Raw genomic sequence first — 20,179 nt, 5'->3', positions numbered from 1 at the left:
CAGCTGTCCTGTCACATTCTGCAAGGGCCCCAATTGGTCTTCCTCCTTCTCCCTATATACATAAAGAAGGACTTCTTATTGTCCTTGATTTCAGTTGCCAACCTGATCTTGGTTGTCACCCTTGTCTTCATTATCTTCTCCCTATAAATATTGGCTCTTCTCTTGATTTCCTTTCTTCGGTTGGCAAACCAGTTGTACACTTTGAGGGAGGTAACTCGTTCCAGATCTGACAACTTTTTGCCTGTGAATAAAGGCACGAAAACACACAATTATTGCTCATAAGGGTTCACAGCTATGTACAGCACTTGACACGTGTATACGCATTCAACGCATCCCTGTGACTGATAATCCTTGAAAGCTTGAGTGTGCTGTGATGATAAATGGGAGGAGTGCATGACAATGGGTCACAAAAAATGGTGGGTCCAAGTTCTGTGCCCAGAGGCTATGGTGAGGAATGCAAGCCACTGGCAAAGGAAGCCCCTTTTTGTCTGCAATGCAAGGCTCCTCTGGCAGCTGCAGTCAACTGGATGATGCTAAGATGTGGCTGAAAGAAGTCTCTCCTCCAGCTGAGGCACACAACTGAGGATCCCAGACATAGGGATTCAGGTCCCGGCTTTGCCGGACTGCGCACTTTCGGGTAGCACTGAGATTAGTCTGGAAGAGAAAAGGCTGGGAGGGGGGCTTGATCACAATCTTCAAATACCTGAAGGACAGAGGCTGGTGACAGACTATTCTCTGTGGCCCTGGGGGAAAGGACAAGTAGCAATCACCTTAAATCACACCTATTGGCTATTAAGAAGAACCGTCTCACTCTGACAGTAAGTAAACATTGAAACAGGATGGCAAGAGAGGCTGTGGCAACTCCATCCTTGGGAGTTTTTAAGAACTGATCTCTATGTCGAGGATCAATTCACCTCCCTGCAGATTGAGTTTCCAAACCAGGAAGGGTGCCTTGAGACCCTCTGGGTCAAGATACAAGATGAAAATGGGGAGGGTGACTTACTTGTAGGAGTCTACAATAGAGCTCCCCACCAAGAGGAAGAACTAGATCAGGAATTCAGTAGGGAACTGGTCGAAGTTGCGCGCTCCCGATGCATGATCGTCATAGGGGGGTGCATACCTCTTGCCACTTAGAAGTTGGACAGTCCCTGCACTAGAACAAGCTGTTGCCCTGTGCTCCCTGCCTGATCTGCTGCTCTCCTTTCTGCTCCCTGCCCTATCTGCCACTGTGCTCCCTGCTCCGGGTTGCCTGCACTTGATTTAAAGTAAGCAAAACCCAGCGGGCCCACAAGCCTGTGCCCTTCCACCCCACCAGACACCCAAGCTCCACTGCCAGATCTGATCGCTCTTTTCTTCCTTTATAGGAGCAAGGATTTTCAATGATGTGTTGGGTGTGGGAGCGGGGAAATGAGGTTCCCCAGTTTAACTGAGACCTGGGGTTCCTACTCTGCCAGGGACATTCCCTCTTAACCAAGTCATGACCACTTCTACTCTGGCTGTGAACAAAGGTAACTTTCAACTGCTCTGAAAGGTGAGCAGAAGCTGACACTGGGAAAGTGTGTGAACTGTTATAACGCAGCTGCTGTGTCCCTAAAGGAGTGTGGAGCTATAAGTGACTCAAATCACTGTAACAGCAACACAAATTCAACAAGATGAAGGTTACAATGGCTTGGTTCAATAGGTACATGCAGACATAACACTTGCACTCTAAAGCCATGTCCAGACAAGCGTAACCATGCAGTATGTGGCACTGCAGACACGTCTGAAGTGCCACATACAGCATGTTCAGTTGTTTGCGCTGCAATGGTGCAGTATGAAGCGTGGTTTTTTTTACCCCAGAATATCCCATGGAAAGAAAAAGTGGAGCAGCTCATGCAGGGGCAGTGTGCACCACCCAAAAGTGGAGCTGGGCTGCCCAGAGCCATGCTGCGGCTGTCAGCCAGGCTCCGCACAGTAGAATCACAGCTGCTAAGCAGCCACGGAGGCCCCCCAGGACTCCAGGTAAGGCTGCTGGGGCCAGCCCAGTGCTGGCCCCAGCCTCCCCTACCATTCCCAGGATATCTTGCTGTGTGCCAAAGTGCACCTGGCACAGGTATTCCCAGGGACAAGTAGCTGCAGCACAAGGTGGTCCCTGGGGAACCAAATGTCTGCGCACGTCTAGACGCAGCCCAAGAGATTATATCAGCATCATTAAAAACTGGTGTTACTGTCTACCATCTAAATGTCTCCATCTCTGAAAAAGAATCAATACACACCTACTTTTGCCTCATGCATAAATGCATTTTTTTAAAATAAAAAGTCATTAGAAAAAATTAAAATAATGAAAATTATTAAAGTTTGTTCTTTTTTTTATGACAGACGATCTACATCTGTTTTGATGTAGTACCTCTCACCTACCTCAGCATTGCAAACCGGTACAAATTTAACTCTCAGACATAGGCACGTGGGTTTGAAAACTCCAGTAGCCTTCGTGATGATCCAAGTATGGCCGCTTGAATGACACGAGCCATAAAATGCTCTACGAAAAACTTACTACTAGTTGAGAGCACTAAATTGTTAGTAAAAGCCATAAAATGAGATTTGATGAATTTAACAGGAGATGCTGAAATCTAATTGCAGACTCCTTTGAAAAGGACACCATGATCAACTCCTTACCTGGCTTTTGTATAACTGCATTACAGGCGTTTGCAATTTCTTCTCTCTTTGCCTCATCGGGATATTGATTCTCATTGAAGTAACTGCAGGAAAAAAAATGTTTTTCAGAAATCAAAGCATGAAGTCATCAAAACAGCTCCACTAAAATGGGTCCATGGCTAGTGTATGTGTCATCCTTGAAGGGACAATGCAGACATTCATGTTAAAAAGTTTCTGCTTTTATGCACATGTGTAGTTCCCCTTTAAAAATTTCCAGTTACCTGCCTCAAATAAGTAAATAACACCTTGCAATGCTTCCTATGCATCCCCTTGAGCAAGTTAGCACATACAAGAAAGTACAGATACAGCATCCCATCCTCGTGTTGGGAAATGCCAAAGTTTGTGCCCAGGCCCTGCCCTGTTTGTGAACAGATAACATACTGTTTTCTTATGTAAAATCCCTATCTCAGTCAGTACTCTGAGACTGCATCAGCTGCCCAGTACTGATTTTGATCTGTAAGGAATGAAGGGTTTCTTCCTCTTTTTTTCACACCCCAAACTGACACCAAGATCTTCCAATCTGAGCAGTAAACTAGGTAGAAATGATGCCGTGATGATATGAACACAAGCCAGAACAACTGTATATACAAAACACAACAGATTTGTGAGACTCCCCCAGTTAAAACTTAATGTAATTATTTCTCTTAATTCTACTAGGGTCATATTTTTCCTGAAGGATCACTCAGCTCAGGATAAAAAGTGCTATAATCACAAGAAACGGCCAGTGCCGATTAGGTCATCTTGCGGCTAAAAGCATGGTTTTGTTCCCTTTGGTATTTTTTGTCCAATCTACCTTTGAATAACTGCAGTTAACACAGTCCCCACTACTTCACTTGGGAGATAATTCCATTGTTAAATCAACCGTATTGTAAGTGCGTTTTCTGAAGTGTCCAGCCTGAATTTTCTTTTGCTCTATTTCATGCCTCTCTCTATTCATCCTCTTATTTGTAGTTACAGCTATAACCACAACTGGAATCTTGTTTCTAGGCTGCTATTCATTGACGAAGAGAAATTGCTCATTAGCACAGCTAGAAGCAATGTTAATATGCCTCCATTTGATCTGCTTCCTTACCGAGCAACTGTAACCACTGAAATTGCCTTTTTTCAAGGGTGGGCTGGAATCTTTGTATTGCTGGTCTGGGTACCGCAAGCAAAAGAAACGGACCTTGCCCCACTGACTTGAATGGAAACCGCAGCTGCTCAGCACCGTGCAGGATCCGATTCTGCCATCAGCCGAGAGGGAATTCTCAGAAGTAGAAGCAAAGGCCACGTGGACTTTTTCCAGCAGTATTCCCAGGCCTGAGATGGACATTATTCCCATCCTTTGTAATACACCCTCCCACGGATAGTGGGATCAAATCAAATTGTGTATTACCTTACCTTACCTTGAAAAGTCCTGTTTGAAAGACTGCATTTTGCACCAAGCCTTTTTTTGAAACGGAAGAACAGGGAAGCAGAGGGCACTTGTAATCCTGATCTCAGCTCTTCACCTCTCTGGGGCTCATCTCTCCCCAACAAAATAGGAAGACACCCACGTCGAAGACAGCCACATTTGAACTCACATTTCAAACGTGGCAAATTAGATGAGAGGAGAGACAATGCTGGAGAAAAATCCTGTATTATTTATTATGTGCATCATCGTGGCACCAAGGAGACCCTGTCTGGTCACAGGCTGGGCTGGGCTACATGCTGTCATGACGTCCCTTTGTGAGCATCATCTATTTTGTTAATAGACACTTGCCAGACATCTAAAATAACACAAAACAAAGCCCAGAAAATGACAAAACCAGAGAGGTTTAAAATCGAAATGTACTCAAATCACAAGGTGAAAGCCTGATGTCATTCTCCATTATGGGCCTTGCACAAGTGACAGTCGTGTGTCTGGTAGACAATGCCTACTGAAGAAATTCGCACAAAAGGAGACATAGCAATGCACAAAAACCTCCCCATCTGAACAGCCACATCCTCACTGTGATGTGAGGAATGGCAAGACAAATTAATGAAGAAAAGACAAGGCAGAAGCTATTAGTGAGCTCTCCATTCAGCATACAGCTAAATGCCAGGCTGAGTGCACTATTAACAAGCTGCAGATCGGCGTATGCACTTGCTGGCTCAAGTGCTCTGGAAAAGGAACAATGCTTGTTAACAATAAGAGAGCTCAGGTTCGGTCTTACGGTTCTCTGCGACGGCCAAAAGCAAACTGCTTTGATTGGGCTAACCATTTTCACAACAGCATGATGAAAAGAGATGTCACTAAGGGTGAAGCAGGGAACCATCTTCCTGTCTTGGGAGAGTTTTCATGATCTCCGTATTTTGTCTCCTCCCACTTTGGGCTAAAAAGTCAAAATTGGGAAAATCTTCACAAACCGAAATGTGATGTGGGTCAAATAAACACGTTTTGCTTGGAGGTGTGGATGGCCTGGAAAGAATCCAGCAGAGAATGACAAAAATGATCAGACGCCTGGGAAACGAGACTTATGAGGAAGGGTTGAAAGAATTAGGGTTATTCAGTCTGGAGAAGAGAAGACTAAGGGGGGATTTGATATAACAGTCTTCAAATACCTGAAGGGTGATTACAGAGAGGATGGACAGAGACTATTTCCTGTGGCTACAGGGGACGGGACGAGGGGCAATGGTCTCAAATTGTAGCAGATGAAATTTGGGTTGGCAATTAGGAGGAACTTTCTGACAGCGAGGGGAGTCAAGCACTGGGACAGGCTGCCTAGGGAAGCTGTAGGATCGCCACCCCCTGAAATTTTCACAAGCATCCCTTTGGCTGGGATGATCTTGCCTTGAGGAGGGAGCTGGACTAGACCTTCCAGGCCTACTTTCCCATGATACTATGATAATTTTGAAAGCTTTTTATTTGAATCATAGAGAAGTAGGGCTGGACAGGACCTCTGTATATCATCTAGTCCAAACCCCTGCCTGAGGCAGGATCATCCCTATCCAAATCATCCTATACAAACCCATAGTCTAACCTTAGTCAAACTACCGACAGCCCTCACACAACAAGACGGCACACCCTAACCTGCCATAAGTAAAGCAGAGGGATCATGACAGCCAATACCCTGCTTCTGGAAAGGCTGTTGATCAGGGGGTAAAATTCCCTCCTGACACCAAATGTAGCAACAGTTTGACCCTGAGCAGAGGGTCTTGAAGTCCTGGCACAGCCCAGCCAAGACCCAGCACCCCGATGAAGCTTAACACCCCCCTCCTCCCGACACATGCAGCAGCAAGGGGGTAGGGATGCCAGTCCCATAGGCATCGCTATACCTAGATCAGCCCCAACCAGTGGCTGTCCACCATCTTCGTGAACACCTCCAGTGATGGAGGATCCACAACTTCCCTTGGCGTCTATCCCACTGCCTCGCTGCCTTAACAATGAAGAAGCGTTTCCTGGGATCCAATCTAAACCTAATATGCTGCAACTTCAAGCCACTGGTCCATGTCCTCCTCTCCGCAGCAAGAGATAAAAGGTGCTTTCCCTCTTCTTTATGGCAGCCCTTCACGTATTTGAAGACTGCTAGCATGTCCCCTCTTAAGCGCCTCTTCTGCAAGCTGAATGTGCTCAGCCCCTTCAGCCTTCTCCTTGGGTGACGTACTTTCCAAGCCCTTTCTGATCAGTTTAGCTTTTGTTTTTAGTTTAAACTGACCATACCTTTTAAGTAAAAGTCAGTTCAATTTGAAAAACTAATTTTTTTTCCAATTGCAGACCTGTTAAAACCAACCCTCGTTTGCAAAGCATATGTTGCTGAATTGACATTTTTCAGTGCAAACCTGGCTCAAAGAAACAACACAAAAGCTGAAGGCCTTAAATATAAATGCCACTCCCACCGCCTTCACTCGAACAACTTGCATTATTTATTACAACACTTTCCACCCAAAGATCTCAAAGCGCCTTACATGTACTGCGTGCCTACAGGATGCATGCGCCCCCACAAATCCTAATTTCAGTTTAGGCCTGTAAATAGTAGCAGAATACAAAACCACACAACCAAAAAGCTTCCTAAGATCTCTGTGAGGCAAGTCAATAGTATCCAGTGCATTGCAAAGATGAGGAAACTGAGACGAAGATGTTAAGCAACTTGTCTGCAGTTGATGGCAGAGCTGGCGACAACGGAGGAAGCCCCCACTGTAACCACTATCCCATGCTCCTTTTCACAGGCAGGAGCACAACCCAGAAGCCCCCAGTTTCCCGTACCTCATTCTCGCCAAAAGAGTAAATGCTTTTCTAGAGTTGGGAGTAGAACGGAGAAGTCCCAAGTTGTGATTCACAGCTAAAATCACCAGGCCACCTTCCATCTGCAAAATGGGAAGTTTCCTACGGGGGAAAATGCTGAAGCAAAAACTTGGATGAAAGAATGAAAATAGTGATGCAGCAGGCGCAAGTAAAACCCCAAAGGCACTCTGCTTTCTAGACAAAGGGCAGCTGTCAGCTAAGTGATCATCGAACACCTTCAGCGAAGCAACCAAACGATCTCTTTTGTAGAGGATGACAGTAAAGGATTAAAATGAAAAGTGGCCAAATAATTTACAGGAGATGAGAATCCATAAGATGGTAAAGAATGGAGATATCCTTGAAGCAGTTTCATTTCAATAACGCTGAAGCTTAGAAAAATTGCAGATTCAGAAAAAGCCTCTCTTTCAGGGATAATGTGCTTAGGACAATGACAGCGAGAGAATTCATCTCAGTCCATGGCTCTGTAATGTAAGTTTACATATCTCCACCTCTGTACCAAGGTGCCCCTGTTTGACTTCCACGAACAGTGGCCATTCTTCCTTTTTTGTTCACTCAGCTGCAGAGATTAGTTTTCCGGGCTCAAATCTCACATGCTCTAGCCAATGCCCTCAGCCTCTTGTTCAGGTCCGAACCCAGTCATTTGCAGCAGGTATTTTTGGTGCTTCACAGGCAGTTTTGCAATGGCCGGTGAGATTAGGGTTGGAAGCAGCCTGGGCTCCGGAGCAGGGGAAGCCTGGCAGCTGTAGCGCACTCCCAGCGAGGCTGGGAGAGGGGCCTGGGGTGCTGACGGCAGTACTACCACTGCCGAGCAGCTCAGTGACGGGGTGCTGCGTTATGAGTTCAGTGCTCAGGACACCAAGACATTTTCTCAATTCATCTCTACCTGCCCAGGATGAGTTTGGGCCATGCAATCGTACATCCGTCTCCGGAGTTCTCACCGCTGTTGCGGCTGTCTGTTAGACCTACGTGCCATTCAAGCAAGTGAGGATCCTGAACACCAGATCCCAGACGGCTGCTACCAATGAGAGAGGTGATAGAGTCTCCATCCTTGGAGGTTTTCAAGACCCGGCTAGACAGCTTTGGCTGGGATCATCTAGTTGGGGATTATCCTGCTTTGAGCAGGGGGTTGGACTAGATGTGACCTCCTGAGGTCCCCTCCAACCCTAACTTTCTACTTTCTACGAGCATTAAATGCCCCTCTGGCTAGAGGCTGAGTTTACTTCTTCCTCATCCCTCCAGCCTCCAGCCACAAGGTATTTTTTCAAAGTTTGGGAGTCACATTTTTAAGCCCCAGACTTTCACTAATTTAAGCTCCATGCCTAATCTGTGCACAAACCACCCTGTACTCTGTTTTTCAAATAGGTGTAAAAGTTACCCCAGCCACTTGAACTGAATTACCTACTTTATTGCTCTGGTTAGTATGTTTAGCAATGTGGTATGTCTCTGTTCTGCACAGTGCCATGGGGTCATGGTTTCAGCCTTCATGGCTCTTAACAGCACTATTATTCAAGCTGTCAAATCACTGAAAATCTCTCTGATCCTTTTGACATGAAAATATGGAGTTTGTCTGTCATCAGTGCCTGCAATCTTATCTCTGTGTGGCACGAGGCATGAGACAGGTTGTCAGAAAAGTGACATTCAAAACACAGTTTCATCAAAATGTATAATTACTGGTTTGTTTTACAGCAAGTAGTGACCAAGAATATACCACTAATACCATTCAAAATTAGGTCAATGAAGAGGTATTACCCATTCTGTCTGTCTACACACCTCCTTATCTATGAACCCCCATTATCATAGAGGGTAGGGAGCACAGGGAAGTATCATTTCCTTTTTACAGACGGGAAACTGAGACAGGGACAACTGAAACAATTTGTCCAACGTCCTACACATCTGCGGCAGAGAGTCAAGCCTAGATCTCGAGTCATGATCCAATGCTTTAACAACAAAAACCATCATTCCTCCCTTTCCTCAAGCTGTGTAAATTGGGGCAAAACTATTTAGCTACTGGAAGAGACCATGCCTTTTGTTAAAAGCTAACTGAAGATGCAGGAAACTTGAATCTAGGTTCCTACGATTTTACCCAAACGAGAACAAGAGTCAAAGTACTCATAACCTAGTAAGAGTCCCTGTAGAGAAAAGTATGTTGAACCTGGTTGTAACAACTTTATTAGGGCTTTCTACTGTTCTCTTTTTAGTATCTAAGCATCTAGCTAATTTATAGACTTTTTGTGATGGAGAGTCTACCTTATCACTGAACAACCTGTTCTAAGGGCTAATTGCCCACAGTAATAAAAGTCTGCACCTTATTCTAGTCTGAATTTGTCTAGCTTTAGCTTTCAACCATTCAATCTTTTGCCTTTTCCTGCTAGATTAAAGAAACATCAACTCTCAGACATTTCTAACTCACGTCGGTATGTGCAGACTGTGATCAAGTAGTCTCTTAACCTTTTCTTGGATAAACTAATTAAGTGAGCTTCTTAAGTCTCTAACTACAAGGCATGTTTTCCAGATGTGAATCATTCTTGTTGCTCTTTCCATGGAAACCGCTAGCTCAAATGGGTGCTGTTTATTCAGAGCACCATAGTTATGTAAATAGTCACTGCATTTTTACATACATACTTTAATATACATGAATTGAAAGAAATAACTTAAGATTTTTTTTTAAATCTTCAAGTTTTACAATTTCCACTGCAAATGAGAGTTCAGATTTCAGGAGAAGCAACTATTTTCACTGGTATGTTCCTAGCAAGGGTTTAGTTTGCTTCCTTGGATTAGGAGAGAAAAAAATATACCTCCCATAGGAAACCATGAGAAAGCAAGACTTTCAAAGCTAATGTAAGGCACATTACATTTATTTTCTCACTAATCTGACTGCAGTTTCAAGCACAGCAAAGGTCTATCACATTATTAAAATCATCCGGAAATGTGCTTGTTTAAAAACTGGATCGATTTACAATAGCCTTGAAAGTCTCATATCTTCAAAAGGTGATCTACCTTCCTAATCACCAACACCAGCCTGTCAAGATAACTATGCTTTGTAGTTGTTAATTATTCTTTATTCTTGCTAAGACATTTAAATTTTAAAGTGGCGATTTCCTCTTCCTTGTAATTGGGTGTGGTGATTAGAATATTTTTGATGTTACACTGAAGTTATCTTTTCAACAGAAGCATTCAGGTTTATGAAATCTGAAACAAACAGATTCTTCCTGGTTAGAGCACCTTGAAAGTGCCGACATCAGACAGTGGCTAAAAATGATTTGATGAGCGCATCCTTAAGTTTAATGGCATTGCAGGCTCCTAAAATCAGTCTGTGCACAGAATCATTAACAAAAAAAAAAGTCAGGAAAAAAATTAAAGCTTGCAAATAGCATCAAGACATGATAACGTGTGAATTATTCTGTAATAATTCACAACCAGTTGCTGTGATGATACAACGCCTTCAAAGTTGAGCCTAACAATGTACCGAAGCATGAATAATGGCGTCTTATTGCTTTATTTACTTGCAAGACTTAAATCAAGATCTCAAAACTGCGAATGAGTGCATGTGCTTCATATCAGCGCCTCTGCAACTTCTTCATTTGCAAAAACTTAATATGCTACCAAACAAAGCCTTTATGTAGGCTCCTACCAAATAAGGGATGTATTCAAAACATTAAACTCTGTGCAAGTATTAATAAACCACTCCCACACTGGGACAGTCGTGTAGCTCAACTGCCTTGTATGGTAGGTTGCTTAGATCTCATGAGCTAAGCCAAGTAAAGGTAGGGGACTTCTAACACAGGGGACTTCTGAGGATCTTCTAGGTGCTACAGACAGTGGTGCTGCCAATTCAGTAGCAGCACTCTTCATGTTGAGGAGCTTAAAAGTGCTTGAGGGGCCCATGCTACAGATGTAATGCAAGGTAAAGCTGAGGTCCAGATCACGCCAGTCATTAAAGATTGTACATTCTCAGAGAAGCAAATGCAGTTTTTCAGGGCTTTATCTGAACCAGTATGAATTACTTACGGCTGTCCATGGAAACCTCACTCCCTCTCCTTGAAAACAGTGCTGCCAGATGCTGGCCAGGGAATCTTCCCACAAGCCTAGCCTAGGGCAGCTTCTGAACTATGCGTGGCCATTAAATTCAGTGCTGAATCAAGGAGACTGCACTCCTGCCACATGCATGCATTCAAAAATCATGAGTCAGCCCCTCCCCAGTCCTGCCATTATTAAAACACCAGACTCGTTTTTATTTGCTTTCTAGTTTCTTAATTACTAGGAATTCACCAAGTTTACTTCTTGAAACCACAAGGCCTAGAGCACACCTTTTACAGAACATGTCACCCATCTAAACCCACACCTCTGGGATCTAGAAATCTAAAAAACAAGTATCAGCCATGGTGAGACTTGTGCTAAAAAAATCACGAGAGCTGGCAATGCTCATGTGATCCTTACTGAGTCCCTGGCCTCTTTCCCCGTGTTTCTCTCTGAAATTTCCAAAAGCGGTCTGCGCTGGGAGGGTTTAAACAAGTCATACCTGAGAAGGTAAGTCTGCAGGCTGGTGATGATGGACGGCATGCCAACACCACGCAAACTTTGCTCTTGAGAGTGCCGCAGTGGAGCAAAAGCACGTGCATGCAACGTGTTCTCCTACTTTGGGCTGTACTGTTATACAATTATTTGTATTACCAGAGTCCTTTGGAGGCCAAGTCCTGGACCAGGACACCCCTGTGCTGACTCTGCACAGCAGCATATAAAGATGGTTACTGCCCTAAAAGGTTTATCAAAGTATAAGACAAGAAACATGGGATGGGAACAGAGAGATGGGAGAATACAATGAGGCTGTGTGGGCCAGCACAACAGTCAGATAACCAGAGCCTACCTGCTGTTACTTGTTTTTTTTGTTGGCCTCATGGCAAAGAAGAAAGTTAAAGAGGGATTTGGAGAATAAGAGATAGCTTTGCCAGTATTTATAGGGAGCTCTACCCTGAAGTCAGTGGTAACAGCACTTGTTTCTCCATAGCGTGTATGGTAAAGCTATCGCTGTCCCTCTGGACAGGAAGTAAATGATTTTATCATTTCAACTTCCCATTTCTTTTACCTATAAAAATGACACTCATCTCAAAAAACAGACCATTACAGAGACTCTGAAAGTAGTAATTTTAGTTAATTAAAACTCCTGTGCTTTCCACTTCTATGGTACAGTCTATCTTAGGATCAGAAAGCTCCCGACTAGCTTTAGCGAACATCATTTCACAATGCTTGGCCTGGTAGGGAAGCTTTATTAGACCAATTTTCAGAAAGAGAAATACAGAGGTTAAGAGAAGTGCCTACAGGACATCAGCAGCAGAGCCATGAAAAGACACTGGCACTTGTCACTCCCAGCTCAGGGCCTCCTCTTTCTTTGTTCTCTTTCCACATCTGATGCTTAATCCAACAAAACAAAAATTGACTCTTGACGGGTCTCTTCTTCTCTGTAGCATGCATAACTCCTGCTGCTGTTAGCCGTGCTGCCAGCAAGAAACTAAGCAGTTGACCATTGATTTTTTTTTAACCAAGGGAAATGCAATAGATCTCATCTGTCTGGACCTCCGCAAAGTATTTGATGTGGTGCCACATGAGAAATTATTAGTTAAGAAAGAGGACACAGGGATTAGTACAAGAATGAGAAGGTAGATAAAGAACCTGGCCAAAATGGAGAGAACATGAGGAACGTGGAACAGGGAACTACTGGGATGGAGGGAGATCGTTACCAGAATCCCTCCAGGATCGGTCTTGAGACTGATCTTATTAATATTTTCATTAATGACCTGGGCAGAAAGTGCATTAATGAAATCCGCTGATAACAATTTGGAGGCAATGTCAATATAAAGCAGTTTGTGTAGTTCTAAGAATAGGTTGGACAAACACCTGTATAGGATAGCTTGGGTAGGAGTTATCCTGTCTAAAGTACTTCTTTACTGTCCAAGCCCCCAAGACCTGGAATAGACTCCCGCCAGATGCGGTGCAGACACCTACTCTGGACTTATTCAAGAAACGCTTGGATGCTTGTCTTGCTGGGGTCCTTTAACCCTAGCTGACTTCCTGCCCCTGGGGCAGGGGCTGGACTTGATGATCCTTGAGGTCCCTTCCAGTCCTAATGTTTATGAAGTATGGGGCTGGACTAAACAAGATAACCCGCCGAGGCCTCTCCATGCATACTCTTCTGTGATTCTATGAGAACTGGAATAATCATCTAGCAAGAAGTGGGAAGCCTTGAAGACTGGTGTAACAGAAAAGAGATACAATTCAACAGGGCCAAGTTCAAAGTCATGCTTTTAACAAATATTTCTCCTATAAACTAGAACAGCACAAGAGGGTGTGTACTTGGTGGGTGTCCCAGCTAACCACAAGATGGGTATGTGCCAACAATGAGCTGTGGCTATGAAAAATGCAAACAGAATCCTAGGATGTAGCAGGGTAAGTATTTTTACTAGAGACGGGGAAATGTTAATGCCATTATACCATCATCTGAAAGTCTGGTCCCCCTCATTCAAGAAAGATGAATTAGATCAGGAACAAAGACCAAAAAGAGTTGGCTGACCAAGGGAGTGGAGTGCTTATATTATGAGGAGCCAGAAAGGGCTGGACTCTTCTGGTCTATCAAAACAATGACTGAGGCAAGATACGCTTGCAGTTTCTAAACACGAGAGGGGCAAACATAAGGAGAACAAAAACACTGTTTCAGCAGAAGGACAATTTTGGCAAAAGAAACAGTGGATATCAACTGGCCATGAATTAAACATGGCTGGAAACTAGAAATCTTCTAATCAGAACTGGCCTTGGTTGATGATCTTTGCCCAGAGATCAGCAGAGGAAATTGTACCCTGCTGATCTTGCTAGACCTTCAGCACAGTTCCCAGGAGGTGCTGAGCAAGTGTTTACATGACGTGGTGGATATTCAAAGACCAGCTCCACATTGTTTGTGCTCTTTCCTAGCAGGGAGGTCCCAGAGAGTAACAACAGGCAAGTGCTCATCATCCCCTCAGGACCTTTCTAGTAGGTCCCCTGGGGCTCCGTTTTATTGCTCCTCCTGTTCAGTGTGGGTATAAGACTGCTGTGTGCGACTGTAAAGATTTGGGAGAAGGTGGTATCAGCATGCTAGTGGCATCCAGCTCTATCTTCCCTTCTTTTCTGACCCTGGCACCAAAGTCCCAATCCATTCCCAGTGCCTGGCTGCAGTTGAGCACTAGACGTGGGCAAATCCATTGAAACTGAATCCAGACAAGACAGAAGTGATAATCGTGGGCAGACCACATGACTTCAGGGGGGATTGGGACACCAGACATTGATGGGGTTCAGCCTCCTCTTGTCATCTGGGGTCAAAGTCATAGGGGGTCCCTAGATCTTCTGCTAAACCTGGATCTGGAGGTGGTGGCAGTGCCTAGGAGTGTTTTTCACCAACTCCCATCTGGTGAGAAGGCTGCAACCCTTCCTTTCAGATTCTGATCTAGTCACTACACCCATATCTTTGTAACCTCAAAGCTGAGGTACTGTAAAGTGCTCTACGGGGGGCCGCCCCTGGAAACTGTCTGGGAAACCTTGACTGTGGAAGACTGTGACAGAAAGAAAGTCTCTCCCTACACATAAACAACCATGGTGTGGCCAGTCACAATCGGAGCATTTTGCTGTATCTACTCTCTTCCTCTTTGTTTCGTAGAAATAACCTCTTTGGAGCAGAGTCTGCTTTTTCTTGTGTGTGTATCTGGCATCTCTGCAAAACGTGCTTGCTACCGGAAATTCATTATAAGAGCTACACAGGTGCCAGGCAAGGAAGTAGGTTCCCTTTGCTAATCCGGCAGCTGAATAAGACATAAAAAGGAACAAAGCAACCCTGGTGGCCTCTGCAGATGAAGCCCATATGGTACTTCAATGCCGCATTCTTTCACTTCCCTACTTGAAGCACTCTGGCCTGAGAGCACCTACCTAAACACATGAGCAACGCTCTTGAAAGAGATCCTACCAGGAATGTCACTTGCATTAAGTCCAGCTGTAGCTTATACAAATATCCTATGTCCATGGCTAGATGATGGAGCATTTCTTCTGGCTGATGTCGGCTCGGGGCCCTAGTCAGGGACTAGTTAAAGTGGCAGTTAGCAGGAAAACTAGTTTCTAGGAGAGAAATCAAGTAAGCAAACAAGCGATGGGTTGCACTGGTTCAAACCCGACTGCTGTCGCTGACATCCAGCTCCATAACCAAAGGTGACAAGCCACTACTTTTTTGACTAATTCCCTTACAGTTCAGTCCAGGTCAGGTAAGAGAGGGCTTCTTTTAATCACCTCAGCAGCACCTGGCCTGAGAATAATGTCCTGTACAGACTGGGGCAGCCTTGCTGTGGGAAGCAGACATCCCTCCTTCGTGAGCTTGGGTGCTGAATGACCCCGTTTGGCAGGTCAGAGTTGACAAGTACGTTCCTGAGATGCTCGGCAGCTTGGAAAAGCCAAAGGGTGAAAATCAAGCCAAGGCAGCTTTTTGAACTCCTGCATTTGCTGTTGTCTAGATCGTAACAAAAAAAAGTGCACTGCCTTAATCTCTCAGCCTTCTGCTCACAGAAGCAAGGGAATCCAGCATCCCTGATTGAGATCAGACTGCCTAAAAAGTCAACTACTATCCCATAGTGCTGTAAGGTAGCCACAGATGTACCATCTGCAAATGTGGTGCTGGGTGGAAACCAGGGAATCCATCCCAGTAGCGCGAGGCCAGATTCAAACTAACTGGATTAATCATTCAGCAATAGGTATGCGACAGGGGCGTCAAAGAGATGGATTGTGAAGACCCATTACCCAGCTCCGGTGCTGTCCCTGGATTGGGAGCTGACCCACACACAGCATGGGACGTGTGCTGCAAATCTTGCCTGCTCCAGCTGCTCCAGGACACATGCTGCGCATCCCGTGGGGCCAGATGAGTTTGACACCCTTGGTATGCGATGTCTAGACTGAAAACAGCCTGCTAGGGACAAGTTAGGACAGCTCCTGTGAAGGCAAGAAAATCCTGCCTTTCCCAGCCTCCTAGAAGTCTTGCTAATGGATAAGAGAGAATTGATATATATAATTCATTTGGACTTTCAGACAGGACTTTGATGCAGTCCCTCACAAGGGCAATTAAAGAAACCAAGTAGATGCAGGAAGGGAAGTAAAATTCCGTCATGGATTAAAAACTGACTAAGATGTAAACAGAGAGGTAATTTTCAGCATGGAAGGAAGTGAAAAGTGCGGCACACCAAGGCTCAGTACTGTATTAATAGTAGTAGTACAAACTGTTTATGTTGCTAGGTGGAGGCCCCTATATATTTACAGATATAGTAAATGCCAATCCTTGTCCCAAAGGCAGATAGTTTAAAAGAACCAGAGTTACTTAATTTCATTATTAACAGTGTGGATCTCAAAAAGGTGGAGTGAAGGAGGGGGAAATTAAATAAGAGTAGAGAGGGTTGCTGGGAACTTGAGAAGGAGCTAACAAAAAAACCCCACAAATCAAATGATTGAATTTCCTCTCTCCTATTTGCCCAAGGTAGATAAAAGCAAGGGAAAGCACACAGTGAGTAGCAATTCTGAACTACTCCTTGGCACTGTGTGGCCCTAACTTAATGGTAGACACCCAGGAGGAAGGCCTAGCTATCACTATTGACAATTCAAAGGAAGCGTGCATTTAATCAGCGTGCAGTAGTGGTCAGCAAACATTAGGCTGCTTTAAGAGGAAAGGCCAGAGAATTATGCTGGAAATATTCAGATGTCAGGATGAAGAATAAAGAGACAGTACATCTGCCCCTGGAATTCTGCAATCCATTCTGGTCTGATCCCTACTTACCAACCCTGGGTCTCAATCAAAATCTAGGAGAAACGGAACAGGTCCAGAGAAGAGCAATAAATGAAAGTTATTAAAGGCATGGAAAGACCTTCCATCTGAGGAGAGATAAGACAGAGTGAAATTATTTGGTTTAGAAAGGAGATAAATAAGATGGCTTGATGGAAACCTGTCACATGAATGAGCCAGAGAAGGTAAGTGTAAATTTCTTTGTATTTACTCTCAAGCTACAGAACTAAAGAGACTACCAATAGAATTAAAAACTCTTCTACATTGAACTGGATAAAAGGATTTTTTTTTTGTATGCCACATAGAATCAGTCTATGGCCCTTGCAAAGTACTCTGAGGACCTTAGTAGGATCTGGAGAGAATTAGAACAAAAAGAAAGCCCACAGCTACCCTGGCAAGGATAAAAACATTGATAATGGATATTAGCTTCCATCCATAGCCCTATTATCACCTCAGCTTTCCATCTGGGCGAGTTTCCGAGCAAAAGGGAGAGGCACTGCAACATCATCATCATCGTCATTTATTATCTGTACAAATTGCATGCCGAGGAGTCCTGGTCATGGACCAGGATCCCGCTCTATTCAAACACAGATCCAAAGACAGACTCTGCCCCTGAGAGCTTCCAGTCAGAGTCCAAGACAAGAGGCAACAGATGGCAGACGGATACAGGCAAGGGAGCACAAAGAAATGAGATAATACTGGTGAGTGTAACAGGCAGCATCTTCCCCTAAAGCAGAGCGGTCTAACTCCTGCCCCACCACGGGCCATGGTGGATCCCTGCCTCAGAGGCATGTGGGGTAGCCACGGGCTTTCATGGTGCTCCACAGCCAGGAGAAGAGGCTGGTCCAGGAGCGAGGGAGGGTCTGGTGGCAGGGGCTGCCAGCAGCCGTGGTGCACCACAGGGCAGCACCACACAGCTGGGAGTGCAGGTGGTCCTGCAAGGTGTCTGGGGCTACGTGCTCATCTGTGGGCCATGATTTAGCAACCACTTGCAGGCTGCACTTGGCCCACGAGCCACCATTTGGACAGGCCCGCGTCTGGTCTTAGCCAGCATGAGAGAGACAGGCACAGGTTTGATCCATCTGGTATGGCATCTCCTCTGTTCCCATGAGAGGGTTTGATTTTTAAGATCTCATCCTAAACTGTAGCTTTCCCGTGTCTCACCAGGAGCAGTAGGAAGGAAGAGCACCAGTGTGCCTGGTTTCGTACTGGTGAGAGCTGGTGGACCATCCAGGCGTGTACATTTTAAACAGTGTTATTATAAGATCACATTGCCTTGCTATCAAGCCTGCAGATCAAGGTTCCTTTTGCCAACTAATTTCAATGGTTTTGATCTTGGTAGATAGGATGTTTTATCCATAGTTTGCTGCAAGCAGATTTTTTTTTCTTTTTATTAAAAATAAATATCGAAAATTAAGCTACAAAAAGCACCTCTCCTCCCCCCAGACAAGAAATAGCCATGAGGTGCTGAATCTTTTAAAAGAACATTGCTTGAGGAGTTGTTTGGACAGGAATTTTAGTATGTATTGTATTTTACTGTGGGCAATCTGATTAAAACAACTGGGATTTGCTCATCGCTGATTAGATTAGGGAGCCTGCATAATATGCATGTCTAAGATGGAACACGGCTCAATGTAATGCAAAATAAGAATGATACTGTCTACTAAGTGCAAAATGACTGAGTTTGCATTTCGTGACAACGTGCAGCAGTGACCCTGAGCCCAACCACCACTTTCCAACCGAAAACTGCCTTTGCCACTGCATCTAAACTGTGAAAAGAACACTATGGAATACCTTTTACTGATGCCCTTCTTTGCCCCCTTCTACACACATGACTAGGAAATAATACTAAAGCTCCTCCACCACTGCCACACTATGTTCCCCACCCCCCTACGCTACATGTGGCCCACGGGCCAACAGTCAGACAGCTATGCCCTAGCCCGAACCTGACAGGTGTTTGTCTTGCTTGTTCTTGAAAAGGTCCAGTGATGGGAATCCCAAAACCTCCCCAGGTCACCTGCTCCAGTGCTGAGCTAATTACCATTTACCTGAATCTAAGACAACCCTGAATTTAAGACAGCCCCCTCAATGATCTGATCTTATATATGGAAAACTGATAAATGTGTTATAATTTTCCAGGTCTGGAACCTAATTATCAGAGGCTTGTCTTCAATTCATACCCCCACCCCACTGCTAGAGCAGCTGCCTTGCCATCTGTCCCCCCGCTTTGTGCCCCTGTGGCCTTTCCCCCACCCCACAGTCTCTGCCTCTGCTCCCCTCTCTCCTCCTCCTTACTGAAAGATGCTGCTTAGGCTCAGTTCCCTCCCCATGGCACAACATGTAGAAGTGCAGTCCTTGTCGGGCCATGCATGCAGCAGCATCAGCACTGCTGACTGGCTGGGCGAGGGATGCCTAGTTGCACCTGACAGTAAAGGGGTAGAAGGTGAAGGGGGAATGGGGAGGAAAGCTGCAGAGGGCAAGTGGGTGAGCAGGGGAGGAGGCAGGTGGTTTTTTGTGGGTTTGACTCTGGCGTATGCGAATCTAAGACGAGGGTTTTCCCCCCGTGCTGATGGGCAGGGGGGACCTCATCTTAGAGATGAGTAAATATGGCATATAATTTATAAAGATTTTGCCCATACCTAGTCTAAATCTGCCATAGGAATTGAGGACCTTCCACTGATGTCACCGGCATCTAGCTGGACATGTTGAGACCTCCTCAAGTGGATCAGTTTCAGTGATGGGAAAGTAAAGGGCAGGAAAGATCATGATCTGCCCAATGTCATACAACAGGACAGCTGTCCCCAGCTCCTGCCACGCCTCCAGAATAAAGCTGAGCAACATCCGAGCCAGCCACTGGTATCCATCATGCTGATGTTCTCCTTCTAGCAGCACATAAACCTTAGAGAAGAGGTTGCAAGCAGTAACTTCCTGCTCCACTGCTAGGAAGGAACACCCGGAGTACAAAACTCAACTCTCACCCTGGGCACTGCACAGGAGTCTTAAATCCCCAATGGCACCAGTTATTACCGTTCTGCAAGAAGGCATCACTAAGAGTAATGGGATGAAATTAGCAACGAGAAAATCTCTTAACTGAATTTCACGAGCTCACAGATCTCCCGTTCTCCCCAGGGAAGTGGTGGAAGCCCCAGTCTTTGGGTTGTTACAGTGCTTCCTAAACAGAAAGATTTTTAAGGGTGAGCATCAGGGCGGGCATCCCTCACTGCACAGCCCCACAAGGCTCAAGTGGCCAATGCCAATGCTTGCTTGCTTGCTCTGCATGCCACTAGCCCCAAGGGGCACTGCAGCAACAGCCTTGCCACAGGTGAGCGCGATACAGCTTGGGTTTAGTGAACTAGGACTATTCTCTTTGGCCAAAGCGATGGTCCTTGTGACACAGGATTGTGTCT

The 20,179-nt window shown here is 45.1% G+C and overlaps 1 protein-coding gene across 12 annotated transcripts in view; it reads right to left on the bottom strand.

Annotated features, from left to right (window-relative positions):
- Nucleotides 1-20,179, bottom strand: part of HMBOX1 (homeobox containing 1) — a 176,933-nt gene that overhangs the window by 12,070 nt on the left and 144,684 nt on the right. For all 12 annotated transcript variants that reach the window (XM_019520890.1, XM_019520887.1, XM_019520893.1 and 9 more), the window contains 2 exons: nt 2,656-2,738; nt 148-241 (listed from right to left, as the gene is read on the bottom strand). In XM_019520890.1, the coding sequence (XP_019376435.1) occupies nt 148-241; nt 2,656-2,738 (177 nt within the window). The remainder of the gene's footprint in view (nt 1-147; nt 242-2,655; nt 2,739-20,179) is intronic.

This window comes from Gavialis gangeticus, unplaced genomic scaffold (assembly GCF_001723915.1).
Source record: "Gavialis gangeticus isolate Ggan-Ray unplaced genomic scaffold, GavGan_comp1, whole genome shotgun sequence".
Lineage (NCBI taxonomy): Eukaryota > Metazoa > Chordata > Crocodylia > Gavialidae > Gavialis > Gavialis gangeticus.
This window is presented reverse-complemented; position numbering and strand designations above follow the sequence as displayed.